The sequence below is a fragment of the Acinonyx jubatus genome, chromosome A3 (assembly GCF_027475565.1).
Source record: "Acinonyx jubatus isolate Ajub_Pintada_27869175 chromosome A3, VMU_Ajub_asm_v1.0, whole genome shotgun sequence".
Lineage (NCBI taxonomy): Eukaryota > Metazoa > Chordata > Mammalia > Carnivora > Felidae > Acinonyx > Acinonyx jubatus.
In genome coordinates this window covers 137,839,362-137,863,062 of record NC_069388.1, presented here as the reverse complement: position 1 = coordinate 137,863,062, position 23,701 = coordinate 137,839,362, and the positions used below count along the sequence as shown (strand labels likewise).

Here is a 23,701-nt window from a genome sequence, read left to right as displayed (position 1 = left end):
CACTTTCTGATTAAATTGCCAGAAATTAAATGCAAGGACAGAATCTTAAAAGTAGCAAGAGAAAAGCAAACTGTTAGGTAGAAGGAAAACCCCTGATTATCAGTGAATTTTCTACCGGAAATGTTGTAGGCCAGAAGGGCATTTTCAGAGTGATACATTCAAGGTGCTGACAGGAAAAAAAAATCTGCTAACCTAGAATATAGTATCTGGCAAAGTTGTCCTTCAGAACTGAAGGAGAGAGAAAGACCTTTCCAGAAAGACAAAAGCTGAAGGAATTAATCACCATTTAAACAGCCTAATAGGAAATATTAAAGGGAGCTCTTCATGGGGCGCCTGGGTGGCTCAGTCGGTTGAGCGGCCGACTTCGGCTGGGGTCATGATCTCGCCGTCCGTGAGTTCGAGCCCCGCGTCGGGCTCTGTGCTGACAGCTCAGAGCCTGGAGCCTGTTTCAGATTCTGTGTCTCCCTCTCTCTGACCCTCCCCTGTTCATGCTCTGTCTCTCCCTGTCTCAAAAATAAATAAAAGGTTAAAAAAAATTTTTTAAGGGAGTTCTTCAACGTGAAATGAAAGGGCACTAATTAATAACAGGAAAACATATGAAAGAATACAACTCACTGGTAAAGGTAAATATATAAATTCAGAATATTCTAATATTGTAATAGTGGTGGGGAAAGTCACAGAACTCTAGTATAAGCATTAAAGGACAAAAGTATTAATAACTATAAATACAATAATTTTTCATGGATATGCGATGTAAAAAGATGTAAATTGTGACATCAAAAACAAAATGGGGGGGGTTGTAAAAAAGCTTCTATATGCATTCAGAGTTAATTTGTTATCAGCTTACAATGGGTGGTTGTGATGCTAAGAAGTTGTGTGTAAGCCTTGAGGTAAACCACGAGCAGAACCTATAGTAAATGCACAAAGACAAAGAGAAAGGACCCAAACATACTACCCATGAAGAAAACCATCATCTTTTTTTTTAATAAGTTTATTTATTTATTTTGAGAGACAGAGACAGTGCCAGTGGGGTAGGTGCAGAGAGAGGGAGAGAGAGAATCCCAAGAAGGCTCCACACTATCAGTGGTAGAGCCCAATATGGGGCTTGAACTCAAGAAACGTAAGATCATGACCTGAGCCGAAACCAAGGGTCAGACACTCAACCGACTGAGCCACCCAGGAGCCCCAAATAAAACCATCATCTTAAAGCGGAGGGCAAAAGAAGAGAAAGAAACAAAAGAACTACAAAACAGCCCCAAAATGATGAACAAAATGGTAATAGTACATCCATAACATTAAAACATTATTTCAAATGTGAATAGACTAAATTCATCAATCAAAAGACATAAGTGACTGAACAGACTTTAAAAAACGCACATGAGTGGGGTGCCTGGGTGGCTCAGTCGGTTGAGCGTCCGACTTCAGCTCAGGTCATGATCTCACTGTCTGTGAATTCGAGCCCCATGTTGGATTCTGTGCTGACAACTCGGAGCCTGGAGCTTGCTTCAGATTCTGTGTCTCCCTCTCTTTCTCTGCCCCTCCCCTGTTCACACTCTACCTCTCTCTGTCTCTCAAAAATGAATAAATGTAGGGGCGCCTAGGTGGCTCAGTCGGTTAAGTGGCCAACTCCAGCTCAGGTCATGATCTCGCAGTCTGTGGGCTCAAGCCCTGAGTGCAGCTCTGTGCTGATAGCTCAGAGCCTGGAACCTGCTTCAGATTCTGTGTCTCCCTCTCTCTCTCTGCCCCTCCCCTGCTCAAGCTTTGCCTCTCTCACTCTCTCAAAAATAAACAAACAAAAATTTTTTTAAAAGGGTTTTATATAAAGCAGACATTGACAGACTTAAAGGGAGAAATAGACAGCAATACAGTCCGGATGGGTGGTGGTGGTGGAGACTTCAATCCCCCACTTCCAACAGTGGGTGGATTATCTAGACAGAAAATCGGTGAGGAAACCCTGGACCCAGGCTACACGTCAGACCGGGTGGACCCACAGACACGTGCAGAACATTCCATCCTACGGCAGCAGGATACACATTGTGCTCACGTGTGCATGCAACATTCTGCAGGACAGATCACACGTCAGGCCACGAAGCAAATCTTAATAAATTTCAAAAGACTGAAATTATATCAAGCAATCTTTTCTGAATACAGTCACAAGAAATCACAAGAAAAAAAAAACTTGGAAAATTCACAACTATGTGGAGATTAGACAATATGCACACATGTAACCAGCAACAGCTATCATCATACTCAACAGTGAAAATCCAAACGCTTTTCCTCTAGGATGAGGAACAAACAAGGATCCTCACTCTTGCCACTTCTGCTCAACATAGTATAGGAAGTCCTAGAAGTGTAATTAGGAAAGAAAAAGAAATAAAGGGACATGAAGGGGAGTGAGAAATACAGGCTTCCAGTTAGGGAATGAATAAAAAGGCAGCCACATTAGAAAGGGCAAACACAATTGTCACTGTTTACAGATGACATGTTATTATATATAGAAAACCTTAAGTGTCTATTAATGGCTGAATGGATAAAGAAAATGTGAGACACACATATAGAACAAAATCCTGGAATTTGCGAAAATATGGATAGACATTGAGGGCACTATACTAAGTGAAATAAATCAGTCAGAAAAAGACAAATACCGCATGATCTCACTTGTATGGAAATCTAAAAAAGCCAAACTCATAGAAACAGAGAGTAGAGAGGTGGCTACCAGGGGCTGGGAGATGGGGAAAATTAGGAGATATTGGTAAAGCTTACAAACTCCCAGCTATGGGAGGAATAAGTTCCAGGGATCTAACGTACAGCATGTCGACCATGCTTGACAATACAGTATTATATTCATAAATAATCGGGATTTACTAAGAGAGTGCAACTTCAGTGTTCTCACCAAACCAAACAAAGAAGGAACAAAACAACAACAAAAAAACTTGTGAAATGACGAGTGTGCCAATTAACTCATTGGTAACCCTTCCCTAGTGTATATGTATGTATACGTATCATCACATTGTAGCCTTTAAATATTTTATAATTGTGTTTGTTAAGTATATATTAGTAAAGCCAAAAAGAAAACAAGTTAGGCAGCCAATCGCACTGGTGGGTTTTATTTAACCTTCAGACAAACGTCAGGGCCTCTAACTTTACACAGAGAAAGTAAAGAAACCAAAATCAAGTCATTAACTTGTCATTTAAAAAACATTTATTTAGGAACAACTGGGCCATGTCAACATAAGTTGATTCTTCTTCCAGAAATGCACAAACATAACCTCACACAGAAGAAAAGTTAATGTCATCTTTGTGGAATGCAGAATGGCTGAACTTCTTTGCAATAGGAGGTTTCTGCTTTCAATACACATATATGCAATTTTTGAAGAGATAAAGATCATTTTTCAGGATTCATATATCTAGTTCATATCTACAACTAGAAGGATTACTTAATACCCTCGTTAAGCTAATTTCTTCTTCTCTGGTCACTTTGCAAATAGAAATAACATGAACTGGTATTCATGCTCCGACCTTTAAGATTCTCAAATTATAATGGCAATTACCATATACATAGCCGCTCATATGTTTATTGATGTTTGATAATTAACACAAAAGGGCTATGACCTTGATGAATGGATGATATTAACTATTAAATAGTGTATTATAAAATTAGTACAAAGTATTTAAAGATATGTAAGTTAACCACTTATTGATAGAAAAAATCTTTTATATACTGGATAAAAGTTTATGGAATAAAGAGAAGTATTTTTAAAGTATATATTAAACATTGCTTAACTGGATAGTAAATCCTATCAGTGTGGAAATAAATGTTTTGTAATTCTCAAAGAAGAAAACAATATAAACTTTAATTCATGGTAACATAGTTGGCTGGAAAAATGCCAGTTTGACCTCGAAGCTTCCCTTCCCACCAATCAAAATGAGAATCTGTTTTTGATATAACCATGATTCTGTCTCCAGCTTGAAAATTCAAGTCCCCTGGCTGTTGTCCTTCAAAAGAATATAGTGCTGTCACTTCTATGGGTTGATTCAAATTGCCTAAAACAAACAAACAAACAAAATTATTTAAATTATTCACATTTTTAATGGGAAACCCTGAGAAGAGTGTGTATCTAAGATAGAAGTTAACTTTTTTTTAGGACTTGATGTTCTGGCAGAATTCACAGCATGTGGTCTGTATGATTTCCTTCTTTGAAAAGAGCAAATGTTTGGTAATAACATTTCCTAAATCCACACAAGTCAAACTGTATGTTATTATATAGTTAACTATGTATTTAGCAAATATCTGTGGTTATAATTGTTTGCATTTTGAATAACCTGTAAGGTAACACTACAAGCCGACTATGGAATAACACGGGTTTGAACTGCACAGGTGCACAGACATGTGGATTTTTTGATAAACAGCATAGCCCTGTAAATGTATTTTCCTTGCTTTCTTAATAACATTTTCTTTTATCTAGCTTAGTTTATTATAAGAATACAACATATGATACTTATAACATACAAAATATGTGTTCATCTACTACTTATGCTTTTGGTAAGGCTTCTGGCCGATGATAGGCTATTAATAGTTAAGTTTTGGGGAAGTCAAAAGTTTTATGTGGATTTTCAACTATACAGGCTTTGGTGCACCTAACCCCCGACACTCCATTTTTCAAAGGTCAACTGTATTTACATTTTTCCCCTTTTATTTATTTTTTTTTTATTTTGGGGGGGGGGGGCTGCTGCAGATAGGGACAGAGGGAGAGGGAGAGGAAGAAAGAGAGAGAGAATCTCAAGCAGGGTTCAATCCCACAACGCTGGGATCATGACCTGAGGCAAAATCAAGAGTCAGATACTCAAGCAAAAGAGCCACCCAGATGCCCCACATTTCCCCCCTTTTAACAGAGCAACCATTATGGCTTCCTTGAACTGTAGCTGTTAGAAATCTATGCTCATGATTTGACTGGAAAACCATACTCCAGGACAGAGCTAGAGAGTATAATACTAAGCGAAATAAGTCAGAGAAAGACAAATACCATATGATCTCACTCATATGTGGAATTTAAGAAACAAAACAAATGTGCAAAGAAAGAAAAAAGAGAGAGAGAGAGGGAGGGAGAACCAAGAAATAGACTCTTAACTATACAGAACAAACTGACAGTCACCAGAGCAGATGTGGGTAGAGGGATGGGGGAAAAAAGGGTCGAGATTAGACTTATCATGATGAAAATAAAATAAAATAAAATGTTAAGAAGAAAAATCATGCTGTGTAGCCTTGGTTTTGAGGGTTCCAGCTGACATGCAAATTTTGCTGATTCAGCACATTTCCCCATAGGCTTCACGGCTGTTTTCATTTCTGTGCTTACTATATCCTTTTTCTCAAAACAGAGATAAACTCAAACTAGCACAGCAAGAAGTGTGTCTGCACACACACAAGAGCTTCGACACAATGTGTAGAATCTTTTGTATTAGGAAAAAATACCTTGAGAATTGAGGAGTTAATATGAGGAAAAGACATTAAATATTAGAAACTGTAGAGCATCATAAGAAATAAAAAGAAACATACTTTCTGTGTAGTCATCTCCGTGGAATTTTTATATTTCTATTTCACGTATTTTGTGCACTTATTAGGCAATTAGATGCTTGTTAAGTGCATCTTAGTGCGGATACACTGAAAACATAAATAGCCGAATTCTACAAGCCAGTTCCTTATTTCAACCTATACTGTTACAATAAAAAATAAACCCAATTTGGCCTGTCAGTAAGAAATAAAAGTAATCAGCACTTGTGTAAGCCACATTGACTGAAACACTGAATTTGTAGCTCACGCAAGATGGGGCCACACTTCTTCCTGTAAAGCATGTGGCATGTGGTTCTTCGAGTTCTCCCAGAGAAATAACCCTAATAACAACTAATATAATTACATTACAGATATTACTGGCATTAGTTCTCTCTATAATACAGACATGTTCTGCATATTTGTAGGTTCTTACTGTATTAACTTTTCGTCTGTCCACTTTAAGGAAGAAGTTAAAAGTATGTCACAGAAGAGTAAAATGGTGATATTTTACCTGCATATTCCTAAAGCCAGTGCGTGCGGCAGCCAACACACATTGGTCATTACCGCCTACGTGACAAGTGACAAGTGACTGAGAGGCTGCATGGACGTGGGACACACAGCAAGTCCTCGTGTCAGGCCTCCTCGTCATTAGATCAGTGGAATGTAGGTTAACGTTGGAGAAAAAAATCATTCTGAAAATCAGTTTCTTATCAATAATTGTGTTTATCACCTCCATACATAAAGCTCAACCTCTATTAAGCAAACAATGAACGAAAACCCTCAAGTAATTCCTCCTTTCTCCTTGTCAGACACATCTGATAATACAAAGAAGCAAGCAAAAAGAGTGCTAGTAAACATCAGGAATGTTCTGGAAGTCATAGCCATCTTAGCAGCCATACAGGTGTGTGTTTGTAGCACTAGGTACAAAAAGTAGAAATGCACTAAAAGAGGATCACAGTGGTAACAGGCAACAGCCCTGAGTATATAATACGAGCGGCCTCCTGTTCACAGAGTCGGGCACTGTAACAGCACAAGACATGTGCCCCTCTAGGCCTCATCTCCAGCGAGGCAGCCACTTTGCAGAACATTAAACTGAGGTGGAAGGTGTTAGGCAATTTGTCCAGGGAGCTGAGATCTGAATCCCAGAAGTCTGTCCCCAGCTACTCATAAGCACCATTGACATCATACCCCAAGGTACTCAGCAGCCACAAAAGTATTAAGTTGTTTTCAACAGACTGAACTTGGATTTATCAGGGCATTTTACTTTTGTTAGGCAAATTTTCAGGGAGAATTGGCATATTTTTCTGCATCACTGAGTTATCAGGACTCTCCAAATGATAAGAATGTTGGATGATGGCCCTGGGTAATCACTGATAACAGAACTGATTTTTACCAGTCTTAGGAAAATATCTCACGGCGAATACTTAGAGGAAGAAAGATATTATGAACTAAACGAAAGAGAGGACGGCGGACTTAGTTCAGTCCCTGCCCTCTCACTCGGTGTTGTCCACTTTCCTCTGGACTGCAGTTTCCAAATGAACTAAAGACAAAGTGGTGGTGGAACAGGTGTAGAAGGGCAAGGCAGGTGGTTCTGAGATGCAGCGGAGAACAAGGCAGTGCTGTGGGGTTTGAGGAGGTTGGTACATTGCGATTGCTGGCACATCTAGAGAAGAATGTGCCCCGGACAGGCAGACACGGTGTGCCCTAGGAGAGTCGGCAGTTCAAGCGGTTGCTGGGAAATTCCTCCACACGCAAACAGAGGCTGGGCCAAGATGGCGGGCGGGGGGAGGCAGGTGCTCCCTGGAGGTGACTGTCCACAGGCCATTCAATGCTGTAACCCGTTAGTTTTTTCTTCAATCAACATGACTTAAAGTTCTTCTTTACTGATATATTAGGGATAATTTCCATGAGGAAAATTTTAATGCCCACAAAATAATTTATTTTAAAAATAGGCGGGCCTTTTCTCTGAAAGGAGGTATGTCCTTCCAGGAAGGGAGAGCCCTCTGGGGACCTTGGAAACAGACCCCACCAATTGCTAAAATGTCTGGAATTCACGGATGCATTTTCTTCTGAGTTACATGACTTCAAGTTTTATATTCCCGTGTTTAAAAAATATGGAGGCTCTTTGAAACAATTAGTCATTTTCATCATAATTCAAGTTTAATTCAAATACAGCTTATTTTTCTCTCCCAAATCAGGACTACGCTTAACAGGAAACAGATTACAATCAGCTTGAGTGATTGGCAGCTGCCCTGAGGCTCCTAATTAGCAAGACTGGGTCTACAGGACTTCACTAGTTACCCCCAGTGGCTTTCTGATGGGAGTCTGCATAATGTAACCCATATGCAGCCAATAAATACATCTGGCCCCAGACATAATTCAGGAGAGGAATCTCGGCCTTTGGAAGGTCCATTTCAAGGCAGGCAGAAGTAGGAGAACACATCTTTGGTTTTGTGACACATTTCATGTAGTGAGGAATTGCATGGCTGATTTAACTCTCACACCCACATCGCCTCAGGCCAGGTGTGGGGTCTGTCACTTTGGGGACCATGGTCTCTGGAGAAGAGTCAGAGTCAGTGGTGAGTGAGGCAGATAAGGCCACTAGGTGGGGTCACCAGACATGCAGTTCTCAAAAGGTAATGTCTGGGCATTTGTGGTTGTCACGACTCGGGGGGGTGCTACTGGCATCCAGAGACTTAGTTCCGGGGCGCTCCTGGCCATCCACGCAGCACAGGGTGGCCCCTGCAATGGGTGTGCCCAGATTGTCACTGCAAACTACTGGGCGGATAGGAGGCAGGCAATGGATACTGACGTCGAAGGACACAGCCTGTTGCAGAGACTGTGGACCTTCCCGGTTGTCTCTGTGACAGGCCCAAGCAACACGTAGCCGGAGCCTCCAAAGGGTGCGAAACAGAAGTACGTGCAGCTTGGAAACTACTGCTATGCCCAGCAGCCCTTGCAGAACTACAGCTTGTCGGTGGGCATGGGACAGGCTAAGATGGGGCCTGGGTGTCCTGGTGAATGGGCTTGAACCTCAGCTCAGGCCTGTGCATTGTGACTTTTCTCTCCAGGAATGCTCTGCCAGGATGTGAGAAGGTCCTTGGCAAGAGTTTAACTGGTTTCACAGCTGCTTTTTAAACACACAATAATGTGAAGTAAGTTTTATTTTAAAAATAGACTTTAAGCCTTCCCTTTCATTTTTTTTCTTCAAAATCTTTTATTTGGAGAAAGGACAAAATAAATTAATACTAACCTAGTGCCCACTATTTGTACACTTTAACTCATCCTACCCTCAAATATAAAAACAAAATCCCACCAACCAACCAACCACGGGCCGGTAACGTTATCCTTGGATCACGCAGCTAGTGATGAAAGTATTGAATTCAAGTCTGAGTCTCCTTCCAGAGCCCACTCAGGGTTTTGTTTCTTATAACTTGACACTTCCCTCCGTGCCTTTTGGCGGGTATTTCTAACATTCTCTAGGCACCTGGGCTATGGGCTTGAGCTCTAGAGATCCCTAGAAAAGGGCTGCAGTCCCCACTGTCACCTTACTAAGCACCCCTTGCTAAGTCTACAGCGTCTGTCATCCCTTGTCTCTCAGCGTCCCTGCTGGGCCCCCTCCCCAAGCAACTCAGCTTGTCTGTTGACCTCAAATGTAAGAACCCCTTTAATTGCAGGATACCTAAGCATGGGTCTAATTCTAACAGTCTTTAAAAATAAAAGACCACAATATAAAGTCTTAGATGTTTATGCTACTTGGGCATAAACATTTATATGTTGACCCCTTTTGCTTCCAAAGGATGTGTCCAACAGTCACATTTAACACTCTCGGTAATCTCTACCATGGCTGTAAATCACATTTTCAAGAACAAAATACATTTTTTAAAACCTGTCAGGGTTTTTTCACTATGCCTGAGACCACAGCACAGCACTCTCCCAAAGTCAAGCCCAGGCCATCTGACTGGCTCTGAACACAGGCCTCTGCATCCACTCCCTGAAGGGAATTACCTGGGAGAGGATGGCCAGAACTGGGCTCCAAACAACTGAAACCAGGCTGGAAGAAAGAGGAAAGTCAGAAAATCTAATCCAGCAGGAAAAGGTTGACTTCTGTTCAAGGAACTCTGCTTAAGAGACATTTTTGAAATATCTTTATAATTTTTTGTTAAATGGGTACTTAGTTACCTTGCCAATCTGTTTCCACCACACAGATAATGCCCAGGTAGTTTGCTTACCCAGGAGTATATGGTTCTGTGATTCCAGTGATACAAGATGATGTGAAAAATAGGCTATTTTACAGCTGGTTAACCTCTGCCTTCAATGTTGTCCCGTTCACATTTCTAAATAATTGCTTACTTCTTTCAAAGAACATTTTCTAAAGATTAAAGTAAGACAGGTTGAGGGACTATTTTTTATCACAGCAAATCCTAATGAGTTTTATGAAGTAGCTCCCAATAATGGCAAAATATCTGAACACGAAAAATTTTAAAAATCCTTAAAAATATAAAAATATTCATGGGGCTAAAACCCAGAGCAAATGTGATGATGACGAAGCTGTAATTCACAATGAGCAAACTTTGTCTTTCTTTCCTGACAAGGTTTTACAAGATCCTGTAGTTCAGCCTCCGACAAGCCCGTGGGCCCTGGAGCCAGCTCCCTCCTGAGCCAGGTGCGTCATACCAGGTGACTGTCCCTCCTGGGTTCCCCACCACGCTGCTAATCTCAGATTACAAGCAAGTAAGCGAGCAAAGCCACAGCATTTTTTAAATGAGGTACTTTTCAGAATAACGTGCATATTCTATAAGTCAAAGAAGTGATGTACGCCTTCCTAGAGATTTTTACAACCTGCCAGATTAATTAGAAATTTTGTGATTATAAGATCAATATGAGTAATTTTTAACATGTAGATATTTTATTTACCAACTCTCTCCTGATAGCTGGAAAGTTCAGGGTACAGCTTATATTTGTTTCCATTACCTGCAAAAAAAAAAAAAATAGAAAACTTATTCACATATATTAAAAAAGATAAATAACATAAAATATTAGCATATATAAAATAGCCAAGAATGCCTAATCTTGCCCTTGCAAAGTAAATACTTTAGTATATGTGCTGCTGAAGCGAGCACAACAGAGCAAATACTTTAAATTGCTCAGTGATAGAACTCTCATTATTTTATCACCCTTTAAATCAAGAGGAGCCTGAATAAACCCAGGAAATACACTGAGCATAGGCAGAGAGTAAATACGTGATATGCACATGATCAGAAGCACTACAACTCACGACCTTGGACATATATGTTCATGGAAAATGCACACACATCTGTTTTCCAGAGCAATCATAAAATACCTGAATTCAAAAAAGTTTGTAATCCCCAAACCAGTGATTTTAAACATTCTTGTTTGCTTGACTACTCAAATAATTTTTAAGCAGCATGTATTCACTTGCATATTTTTAAATTAACACCTAAAATTGCTCAATATAAGCATAAAAGTTCTAAAGGGCATGCTTTGTAGCATATTTCAATATCAATTATTTAAATTAAATAATTACATCTCTCCTTTTTGGGATAACAGAATATAAATATCACAGTAAAAATACACATCATTAATACTGTATCTGTACTCACCATTGTGAGTTTAAAAAACAAAGTTTTTTAAAAATTTGATTTGAGACAGAGAGCAAGCATGAGTGGGGGAGGGGCAGAGAGAGAGGGAGAGAGAGAGTCCTAAGCAGGCTCTGTACTGTCAGCACAGAGCCCAACGTGGGGCTCGATCTCACAAAGCATGAGATCATGACCTGAGCCAAAATTAAGAATTCGGTGAAAAAAGCACCAAGCTTTTGCAGATATCAGAAATTACGTAATGCTCATTTTAACCTTTCAGTCATATTTCCATTCCCTTTGTCCCACAGATTTTAACTTTTTTTTTTAACATTTATTTACTATTGAGAGGCAAGAGAGAGACAGAGCATGAGCCTGGGAGGGGCAGAGAGAGAGGGAGACACAGAATCGGAAGCAGGCTCCATGCGGTCAGCACAGAGCCTGACGCAGGGCTCGAACTCAAACTGCGAGACCATGACCTGAGCTGAAGTCGGATGCTTAACCGACTGAGACACCCAGGCACCCTGTCCCAAAGATTTTATACTAATATATTAATATTATATTTTATAGAACAGTTTCTACAACAAAAATTTGTACAGAAATTTATTTTTTAATTTTATTTGAAGTAAGCACAAGACTGTTAAATAATTTCTTACAGATTGAGTTATTATTGTAATCATTACTGGTACACAATTGACCAAAATCTTAAATATATTATAAATTTGTTAACTTACTAAACAGGAAAGTAAATTTTTATTTGAAACACAGCTCGATAGAGGGATGAGACTTTAGCTCATTAAGCAGGATGACTATTTCTTATTTCTAGAATGACAGAGGTTCAACGTCAAGTTGTATTTTAATATTCCTTTTTAAATGTATAGGTGCTATGAAGGCTGGTTCTTATAAAAACTAGAGAGGGCTAGAAGGATACATTTTACAGCAATGTAACAGAATTATTTGATGTTCCTTCTGAGAGAGAGGTCAAAAAATCACATGGTTATCTGTAATTAAAACATAATAATAAAATATTTATAAGATAATAAGATACTTTTATAACTTTCTGTTTTGGTGATAGATAGCTACGTGATTCTTAAAATAAGCAATATATAGTGATAACACTAATTACTGTTGTTATTACATAAGCTAACACGACAATCCCATCGTCCCTCTTCAGTTTTGTGGAAAGCAGAGAAACAAAGAACCACTGTCCAAACGACTCGACTTGCTACTCCTCAGTCACTCACTCACTACGTCAGTATCTATATTTCAGATTACATCACCATTCTTACATTTTGGAGACAATGTAGCACGGTGTGATTTGGATGACTTGGGGTTTACTTTTCTTACTCAGGTGTGGAACAAAAACCCTCAGGAAGGCCAGGGGAGGATGGCCTGTACGTCCCGTTGTGAACGGAAATGGCTTTCAGAAGGAACATGTCTCGAGCCGGACAGTGTATCTCTCACACTGTTGCTCTCATACCCTAGGCAGTGTCGGGTACCCTGAGGATACAAGTACAATATGCAGGCTGCGGCCTAAGAAGCTTATGACATAAGAATATAGAAATAAACATTGGCAGCACGGGGAAGAGGGTATAAATATTCCAAAAGAATCTAATTTTAAAAACTGACTAGAAATAAGAGATTTTGGGTAGTGATCAGATATAGGACAAAATACATGCAAATTAGGACTTTCTCAACATAAAAATAAGCACTCCAAAATAGAAATGGGAAAGTACATTCCATTCACCCAGCAAACCAAAATTATAAAGTACTTAGGAATAAATTTAACAAGAAAGCCACAGACACTATGAAATCTTAGGAATGACAGAAAAATGCCTCAGCAAATGGAAAGCATAAAATGGAAAGATTATCATAAACACGCCAAATTAGTTACTTTATATGTTATTGTGATTAATATCCCAAGTCATAGAATTACTCTAAGTTCATAGCATTATTTTTTGGAATTGCACATTGCATACTGCAGACCCCCTTATCCACAGTTTTCCTGTTTCACAATTGCCTGCGGTTAACCACAGCCCAGAAGTGGCTCATCCTCCTTCTGATTTACTGTCAGAAGGTCAGAAGAAGCCTAATGCCACCTCACAACTGTGTCAATCACCTCACTGCGTCTCATGTGGGCATCTCATCACCTCCCATCATCACAAGAAGGGGGAGAAAAGTACAAGATATTTTAAGAGACAGAGAAACCACATTCATAGGACTTTTATTATAGTGCGTCATTGTAATTTTTCTATTTTATTATTGCTAATCTCTTACTGGGCCTAATTTATAAGGTAAACTTGATCACAGGTATGTATGTATAGGAAAAAAAAACATAGTTTATATGAGGTTCAGTACTATCCATGGTTGCAGGCATCCACGGGGATCATGGAACTTAGCCCTCACGGATAAGGGGGGACTAACTCTGCATGAAAAACAAGGCCACCAGACAAATGATTCGTGTAGAAAAAAAAAAACTGTAGCCCGAATGACAAAGTCCTCAATGTACAAAGTGCTTCTACAAATGGAAAAGGCAACAAATACTCCAATAGAAAAAAATCGACCAATGAAATGAAGAAAGTTTTCAGAAAAGATTAAAGACAAAACTCCAGCAATTATATCAAGAAACCTTTAAGTCACTAACTGACAGGGGCAACACAATCCAAATAAAAAGGAGATATAACCAACCCTAACACATGCAACTGCTCTAACACTAACAGTGGTGAGGAACATGTATGATGCAGAGAGCTACAAGCGGGAGAGGGCTTATGGTGGGCAGTATGTGTATATGTAGTGGGCACTGTATATAGTAGGGAGAGTGCATGCTGGGAAGTGTACACAGTGGGGAGAGTGCATGCTGGGAAGTGTACACAGTGGGGAGTGTGCATGCTGGGAAGTGTACACAGTGGGGAGAGTGCATGCTGGGAAGTGTACACAGTGGGGAGTGTGCATGCTGGGAAGTGTACACAGTGGGGAGAGTGCATGCTGGGAAGTGTACACAGTGGGGAGTGTGCATGCTGGGAAGTGTATACAGTGGGGAGTGTGCATGCTGGGAAGTGTATACAGTGGGCAATGGCTGATGAGACTCTGTAGTAGTAAAAACTTAAAAAACAATCTACCTAATCTGTTGAAATTTTAAAAATATGTCCTTTGACTTACTATATCCATTCCTGGTAATTATCTCCAAAAATAAATAAAGAAATAAATGAAAGTACCAATATGTAGACACACAAATTTACAAAGATGTAAATTGTGGAGATGGTTGGCATGGGAAAAAAACTGAAATAATGTTAATACCTATCAGTAGGAGAGCAGCTGAATAAATACGTTTTTTGCCCCATGGAATATTAAAAGGCCATTAAAAAGAATTAATTGGAGCTGCACCAGTTGATTCAGATGTTTCCATGAGGTGTTTTTCAGCAAAATAAATAAAACCCACAAGCAAGATAGAGTAAAACATGTATGATATGGCAGCATTTTTACGAGACAAAATATTCTTTCCGTGTGTATATATGTTCTTATACATGTGCCTGTGAGTAGGACTATCAAAGAAAGATACATGTGGAGAGAAATACAGATGTCTACACCGCATGTTGTCAACATAGATTTCCTGAAATGAGTATGGGAGAGGGCACCATGTGAGTTAAGAGGTGAAATGAAGGAAAGGCAGCAACTCATAAAAGAAAAAGAAAATAATGCATCAAAAACCATCTATTATGCATTTGTATAAAATTATATATGTGAAGATATGTAATTAAGAATTAAGATTCTGTTTTTTAATAAAAAACTTATTTTTATAGGTCAGATTTAATTTTATTAAAAAAAATATTTATTTGTTTTTGAGTGAGAGACAGCATGAGCGGGGGAGGGGCAGAGAGAAGGAGAGAGAATCCCAAGCAGGCTCCACGCTGTAAGTGCAGAGCCTGATGCAGGGCTTGAAGTCACCAATTGTGAGATCATGACCTGAGCCACAACCAAGAGTCAGATGTTTAACTGACTGAGCCACCCAGGTAGGTGCCCTGAGATTTAATTTTTTTAATGTTTAGTCATTTATTTTTGAGAGAGAGAGAGAGAGAGAGAGCAAGAGAGAACAGGGGAGGGGCAGAGACAGAGGAGACAGACAGAATCCCAAGCAGGCTCCACGCTGTCAGTGCAGAGCCTGATGCAGGGCTTGCACCCAAGAACTGCAAGATCGTGACCTGGGCAGAAATCAAGTCAGAGGCTTAACTGACGGAGCCACCTAGGTGCCCTCATAAGATTTTTACACATGCATCTTACAGACATGTATTTTCCTAGTGAGGAGACTTCAGAAACATCATGTATTTTAAGACATAACTACAGAGGTCAAATTTTATGTAATCACTCAGCTTTAAAATAAAAATAGACTCCAGCGCCCACATCTTGTTACTCACTGGAAATATGAGTGTACGCAAATTAATCACCTGAACATGAATCAGAAATAGACCATCCCTATTGAAAGAAGAATACGGCATCCCAGGAGACAAAGGAACAGCCAGGTCACACAGTAAGAGTGGGTAATAAAGGACAGGTTTGGTTCCTGAGTGTCTTCCAGGGAGGGGACATGTAGGCAAGCTAACGGCACAGCCAGGAGCCAGCATGAGGGCGGAGACTGCGTGTGGGTCCGCAGGTGAAGGGGCGGTGGGTACAGAGCCTGAAGGAGGGGCCATCCTCCTGCCCTCTAGAGCCTTTGACACTTCTACTCCTCCTCCCAGACCTTATCACATGCTTCCTTCTGGTGATGGCAGTTACTTCTCCCCATGGGACACCTCCTGTACTAGACTGAAAGTTCTTCAAGGACAGGATGTAAGGTAGATTCATCTTTGTACTCGCAAAAGCCACTGCACAATGCTCTTGAATAATCGTGGATCACTATATGAAACATCACCTCCTTTACCATATTGCTAGGTACTGTTACCCTCTGTGCCCATAGAGCAGAACTCCAAGAGTGACTGTCAAACAAACGATGAATGGAAAGAGGGATGGAGGCCAGAGCCTGGTGCTTTAAACATTTAGTCTAGTTTAAAACCAGCCTTATGAAATCCTGAGCTCCTAAGAATATATGGCTTAGATCAATATTCAGAATATAAATCTATGAGTATACAAGAAAAATGGCTTATTTTGTTCCTATTTCAAATCAGCAGGATAGCAGTCTTTGGAAGAAATGACAAAATAAATGAGAAAAATTTTAAAGATAAATCTTTGTAAATTAGAGAAAGCCTCTTCTGAATGAGAAGAAGCTTTCACAAGTTACAGTCATGAGAATACCTTTGTATTTAGAGGAGTCTGAGCATTTGTTTTTCTCTTCAACACATTTTAGTTCTATTTGATACTAAAGTTTAACAATTGTTAATTATAATTATATTTGAATTACGACAAAAATATTTACTTTGGGAGCCAGAGTTCAGCGGGACTTGTGCAGATGACTGCTGTGGTCTTGACAATGGTTTCGGAGGTAATTCTTTAGCCTGGGAGGGACAAAAAAAATGCACATGATTTTAAAATACTTTATTACCATGGAGCATGCGAGGCTTTTTTCTTCTGGAGAATGTATGTGGCCTATTTTACCCCATGCACTTATTAACGAAGCACCCTACGTGAGCACAGGTAGTGTGCTTCGGGCCACACTCAGTTGAAACGGACGCCACATGCAGGGGTTGACAGTGGGTGCCCTTCTGTACCTCGCCTCATCCAGGCACCGCTGACAACCTACGCGGGCACAGCCACCTGGTGACTGGCTCGGCAGCCCCTGGGAGGCCGTGACAACGTAGGCTTGCTGTGGCGGCTTTCGTGCCCTGTGATGGGGATCAAGCGACTCCGAAGGGTGTCGTGGAACTTGGTGCACACGATCGATGCTCGGAGGCCTGAGACCTGTGTGTCAGCAGCTACCGTTAGCACGGCTACTGGTACAAAGTCCTCTCCTCAGAGATGCAAGTATGGAAAACAACCTATGTTTCTCCTCGAGGTTTGTACAGATGACACATCAGAGGTGTATGACATTTTCACAAGGACTTTACACAAATGAGAGTATAAGGGAAGTGGAGTCGGTTATCAGGAACCTGATATCAAGGGCAGAATATGCTATTTCCTGCGACTGCTAAGAGACACACAAAAAAACCACGCATTACAGCAGGCTTCCTCTGTTGCTTTGCTGCTTTTCTTGCGTTGATTCGCTGTCCTTCATTTTCATACTTTTCAGTAAAGGAATCGAGAATCTCATAGAGATCTTCCGCTTGAGCAGGCCGCGGCATGTCTCCAAATAAAATGTCATAAGCTCGGATGTCTTGACAATAAAACCTAATAAGGAATATCAAATTAAGAACATTTATAGACATAGAGCTTTCCTAGAGCTAAAAGTAGGACACATACCTGTGTGTAGGGATATACTCACATCTAATACTTCATATATACTATTTTTCCAACACTAACTACAAGCTGTAACCCGTTAAGCCCCTAAGTTCACTCCCCCAAGATCATCTGTAGAGCCAATCACCATAAATAGTCTGATACACATACTCTTTCTCCAATAATATAAAAATCAAATCACATATACAAACACATCTATATAAACACATGTATGCAAATACATCTACGCTTATGCAAATATACCTTCAAGCATATACATTTTTACAGGCTTTTATTTTTTAAGTTTCTTACAAAAATGGGGCCAACAAATACAGCTTTTTAATTTCTTTAAAACTGTTTATTTGCATCAAAACTATATAAAGATTTGCCTTACATGTTTGGAAGCCCTGCAGTTAATTAAGAAGTATGTTTGTTTAGTTTATCCAGATTTACGTGAACTTTAGTGAGAAAGTCTTCTGAAGGCCTGAAATCAGAAGTTTCTAAAAGAATGCTTCAAAAACGAGAAGTAGAAACATCTCTCTTGACTTTATAAGACACAGAGCTCTGCAGATCTTTATTTTTCCCCACTCCTCCTATTTTCCAGTTTCTGTGGCTTACACTGAATATTGTCACATGTGCTTATTAACTCTTTAAAAATTTTTTTTAATGTTTATTTCTTGAGAGACAGAGAGAGACAGAGTGCAAGTGGGGAAGGGACAGAGAGAGAGAGACAGAGAGGGACAGAATCCAAAGCAGACTCCAGGCTCTGAGCTGTCAGCACAGAGCCCAGCGCGGAGCTCAAACCCACGGACCACGAGATCATGACCTGAGCCAAAGTTGGCTGTTCAACTGAGCCAGCCAGGTGCCCCAGTGTGCTAGCAAACTCTTGAGTGAGCAGTAAATTTTGTGCAGATTTTCCCTGGAAAGCAGGCAGATGAGGTTGGGGGGCAGGGGTTCCTCTGCTGTAGCCAGACAGCACTGTCGGCTCCTGCCAAGCTCCCAGCTAGTGGGATCTCTGCCTGCCACGTTCTGAAGGAAGTTTCTCTTGTCAGTCAACCTTTTATCTTCCTCTGAGAAGCCAGACATGTTTTAGTGGCGATGCAGAGAAGCAGTCTGGGGAAAACTTAGCCAGATGCCAGTTTAAAGTACAAGTTCTTCTCCACCTGTCAAAATACTTCTAAATCCGTTTTTTAAAAATCAAAATTGATCTCCATTTTATGGAAAAACAACAAAGGCAGAGAGTCATAATAGACAGCCTCTCATAATGAGGGATATTTTGACTGACCTACAAGTTGTAACTTAGGTACTTTTACAGATGTTTGAAAAATATACTGAATATGATACAGCCAACTAACACGATATTATGTAGCCATTAACTTACACTTATGATTCTTGCAATGCTGGATGGAAAAAAGGATTTGCAATTCTATCTATTATGATTACAATCACATGTGGCAAAACAAGGGCAGCTATGCTTAGGAAAACATTGTCGGGCAATAAAGCAAACTGAGCAGTGTTCATCTCAAAGGGGTAGAATGGGATTTTTTTCCTTCCTTATCATTTTTTTGTGTGTGTTTTCTAGATTTTGTCTAAGTACATATTGCTGTATATTGAATCTTTAAATAAAGAAATAGTTAGAGTCAAATGTTGCGTATTCTTAAATACGTTCTTAAAAAAAGAATATACAAGGTTACTCTGCAAACTCCTAAGAACTGTGTGAGTCTGTGACGTGCTATTTTTCTCATCACACTTTCCTCAGATTAAAATTATTTGGCTTTCACTTACTTTCGATTAGTTTCTTTCCTTTCAATCAAACAACTGCCTTCCAGAGATACGCCAGCAAAGAGTCCTCTAGATTTGCAGTACGTGAAGACGGCAGCGGAGCTCCGTAGGGCAACATTTCCTTCCAAGTTCCTGTGAAATACAGGGCTTTGCGGGAGCGAACCGGACGGGCAGGAGGACCAACCCTAAAGACGACTCTCTGAGCAGCGCTGCACTCCTCCCTCCAAAGAGTGACATCGCCCTAATCTCGGGCCACTTGTTGTCACTCATTACTTCCTATTGGCCTGAGCTAGATGTGCTTAGAGGGGTCCAGAGCAAGGACGGGGCAGGGGAAGCACTTGTTCTTTAAAACCATTAAAAAATGATGTGATATACAGAGGACCGCCTTGTACCCAATCCATGGAAAGCTGATAATTACCAACCTTGTCTTCCTTTCTTAAAACAGCAACGTACATTTCAAGAGTCCTAAAGACCGTGGGTTCTTTTTACACTGACTATTTTCATGGAATTTAGAAACGTTTTCAGAGGATTGTACTGTGTTAGCTTTTGCAAACAGTCTGAGCTTTCAGAATTTCTAAATTGCTCAGCTGACCCCAGAATAGTTGCTTGTTAACCGAGAGGGAAAATGCGGCATATATACTGTGAACATCACGCCAGTGAGACCCTTTCATTTTAAGTTTTCACTAGTTTGAAGACGAGTTTTGTTTTCTTTCTTGATCAATACTGTCTTTTATCAGTTAATTCAATTTGACCTGGCTCCTTCAAAGCTGAAAGGTACATTTTGTGTTCAATTCCAGTAGATACGATGGTCTTCATTTCTGAAATATTTAGTTTCCTTTTGTGTGTTCTAGTTTTAAATTTTCTCATTTTATCACACTGCCTATGTTTTCTATTGCTTCTAAAGAGCCTCAAACCCTCTGGGACATATGGAAATCATGAATCAGTTTCATTTCAATTCAAAGTTCCTCCTAATGCAAAACTGTATAGTTTTTAAGCCATTGCTCTCCAACAGCTGTTCAGAAACTATGTCGTAGTACTCACCTTCCCAGGGGCCCAACTGCCACAGTAAAATTCCCTCCAAGTGTCAGGTTACCACCTTTTGCAAAAGCTTCTACTGCTCTGTCATAATTCAAAATTATTACCAAATCTGATACCTGAAAATTAAAAAAGCCCATTCATTTAAGAATAATTGTCTAAAAATCATTTAAAATACATGTTGGTTAGAACTCAAATATACACCACATAATGCAGCGAGAATTTCAATGTAGACAATGAAAGAATATGAAGGAAGGGTCATTGTTGTTTTGAGCTGAGGATTCACACAAGGGACATTTGCACAGGTCAGTGTGGCAGACACCCCCGACCATGTGCTGTGGGGCTCCATACAAACCTCCCCGGTCCACCCGACAAGCTGGTAATGCGGGTGACGACAAAGGTCTAGTAAGGTTAAGAGGACTGTCACAGTGATAGCCAGAACACATCAAACATAGGTAGATCAGAAAGATCGAAAGTACTCTTTTAAACTAAACACATCAAGAAAGCCAAGCAAAGACCACACAGCTAACAGTGAGGGGAGAAGGTCAAGTGTTCTCAATGACGTTTGCACCCTGAAATCCCTGGCAAGGCCACGTGCCTACCACCAGTAAACTGCACGTCCACTTTCTTTTTGGCCTCAGAATTCGAAATGCCAGAAGGAAACTAGTTAACCATTAGTTAGTCCCTCCTACTAAGTTAGTTCTCTAAGGGCAAAAATTAGAATGTGAGACGGCTCAAGACATGCCAACAAGGATGGCATTTGGTTTTCAAGTTTGCTGGAGCTATATGCAAGCCCCATGAGAGCCCAGAAATACAGAGAGCCCTCAGGGGACACAGCCCTTGGGGGACACAGCCTTCCAGGGACAAAGCCCTCTGGGAGAACAGCCCCCTGGGGGACACAGCCCTCTGGGGACACAGCCCTGGGGGGACACAGCCCTGGGGGGGGACCACAGCCCTCCAGGAACATAGCTCTTGGGGGGGGGGACACAGCCCTCAGGGGACACAGCTCTCTGGGGACACAGCCCTCAGGGGACAAAGCCCTCTGGGACACAGCCCTCAGCCTCAACATTCAAACCGAGTGTTGACATTCTGCATGCCAAGACACCTTCCACCCCTTACACCACTGGGCCCTTCTCTGCACATTGACTTTAGTGGGCTCAGAAGTTGAGCCTAGCCTCTAACAGTAATTTTTCCTTAGCTTACACCTGGACACCCTCCTCATTATTAAAGTAAAAGAGCTCATCCAAACTCTCTCTGGAAAAGCTAAATCATTTCTCTCAAATCACACTATTGGGTGAAAGCAAGACTGATCAGAGTTGGCCCATGGTGAACTCTGGCCTTTGCTATAACAAACAGTTGAATGATCCATATATGGGTGTTTTCAGAGCTTTGGGCTTTGTTACGACTGTCCTGAAAAGAAAATGCTAATAGTCTTTAAACCAAGTCTTTGCATTATCTTTCCTTAGACCATTGACTTTCAGATCGTTTTTGTTTTTAATGAATTGTGTGTGAATTATAAAACACTGGAAATTCTCTGTAGTTTACATAATTGAATCAGTACTATAATCTTAGTGTTAACTAATGTCTGAGCTAAGGAAGGCCACCAGATCCTGTCAGAAGATGACCTAGTCCCTAACTTCATATACCTTCAGAACCTTAACCTGGTCTGGATTCCAAAACAGAGCATAAATCTAAAGTTCCTGCAGATCACATTCATATTTCACATGTCCTAAAGATGTTATCGCCTACAGGAGGCAGCATGGTGGGCTGAGAGATCACAGAGTGTCCTGGATGCAAGAGATCTGCTTTGGCTCCCCCTGCTGTGGTTGGTGCTGTTGGCTCCCTCAGCCCTGTACCAGAGGCACACCACCTGCTGCCCGCGGACGGAGAGAGTGGTGGTGCCCAGACGCCACCCCGCTTGCCTCGAGGCTTAACAAGGCTGTTATGTGATTTGCCTTCTCCTGTTGTCAGACCAGGTTGAGTTTACCTGGGACCATCCCTTGCTCCAGCTCTACTCTTTCTCTGTCCTGCTTCCTTAGTCTCTTACGGTTTCAGCCCTGAGAACATTTGCTCAAGAAATCACATGTACCCTAAGCCCTGTCTCAGGCTCTATATCTAGTGAACCCAACCAAGGACAACCATACCCTTGCTGTGTGATCTTAGGCAAGATGCTTAATGTCTCCGTATATTGAATATACTCACGTGTGCCCTGCCTACCTGGCCTAAAATCCATGGGAAATTATGTAGACGGAAGTCACAGTCAGGAACAGACAGGGTACTATAAGTGACGAGACCCAGGGCTGACTTCTCACCTGATTATCCATGGAACCAAGAACACATAGTCCTTCTACCTATGGACAGAGGCTTGAACACCAGGACCACTAAGGAATGCGGCACCCAATGCCACAAACAGCCTGCTGAGTGGTTTCAGGGCCAGAACCCTCCATTTGAATGGCCCCTCTGTCACTGTCTGGCTACCTCCTACTGGGGAACTCACATCACCCAGTTCTTTCATGTGCAAAATGAGAGCAGTGATAACCGTTCTCCATGGCTATGGGATGGAACTGATTCTATAAGAATATATGCAAAAGTTTTACAAAAATGTTAACTGCTATTGTTCGTCCATTCTAAAACGGAATGGCAGATAATCACATTATTCAACAAATATTTACTAGCATAAATTGATTATGTGAGTGCTCTCTGTGTCCTTGAAAGCTTAAGATAAAGACATTGAGACTCACTCTGGGTTTCTACTTTGTGCTCGATACTTGGCCAGTCTGAGGACTAGGCATGAAGAGAGAACATCTATGCCCTCAAGGTACTCACAATCTACATTAAGGTCCAGATAAGAAAACCAACAGGCTAACACCTGTGTGGAACATTCTGTCAAGTTGGGAACCTGCTGCTGGAAAGAAGAATGCCAGTAGAGGAACCTGAATGAGCCCTAGGTGGTTGGGGACTAATTTCTCTCCGTAACTGAGGGTGTCTATCTGGCTCGCCATTGGCCACAGGTCTGCTGCCTTTTTACTGGAAGCCAGGGCCACTGCTGACAAGAACGGTCCTGCTTCACAAGAGCTGCTGTATCAAGGGAACCTCTGCTTCCTCGCTCACTCGAAGTGGGCTGGAGAGCTCTGTGAGAGCAGCAGAAGAAAACTCGTGCTCATGATAAAGTCTGAGAATGCTCTGTGGAGAAGCACAAGACTTCTTGCCAACGTTGAAAAGGAACTGACTGCTTGCGCATTATGATTACCCTCTGGGACATATCTGTGGGCCTCAGGGAGGCAAAGTCAGGTTGTGTTTAAGAAGTATGAAGCCAGTCTTTCTAACCCCTAGGCAATTCCTCTAATCTCTACTTGAAATAGGCATTTTAAAAAGC

The 23,701-nt window shown here is 40.9% G+C and overlaps 1 protein-coding gene across 2 annotated transcripts in view; it reads right to left on the bottom strand.

The window, feature by feature from the left end:
- Window positions 1-3,184: 3,184 nt before the first annotated feature.
- Window positions 3,185-23,701, bottom strand: part of SH3YL1 (SH3 and SYLF domain containing 1) — a 40,423-nt gene continuing 19,906 nt past the window's right edge. For both annotated transcript variants that reach the window (XM_053201328.1, XM_015067525.3), the window contains exons 5-10: window positions 20,332-20,444; window positions 19,294-19,422; window positions 17,292-17,460; window positions 16,553-16,631; window positions 10,466-10,522; window positions 3,185-4,044 (exon numbers count right to left, since the gene is read on the bottom strand). In XM_053201328.1, coding sequence (XP_053057303.1) covers window positions 3,854-4,044; window positions 10,466-10,522; window positions 16,553-16,631; window positions 17,292-17,460; window positions 19,294-19,422; window positions 20,332-20,444 — 738 coding nt within the window. In that variant the 3' untranslated portion in view covers window positions 3,185-3,853. The remainder of the gene's footprint in view (window positions 4,045-10,465; window positions 10,523-16,552; window positions 16,632-17,291; window positions 17,461-19,293; window positions 19,423-20,331; window positions 20,445-23,701) is intronic.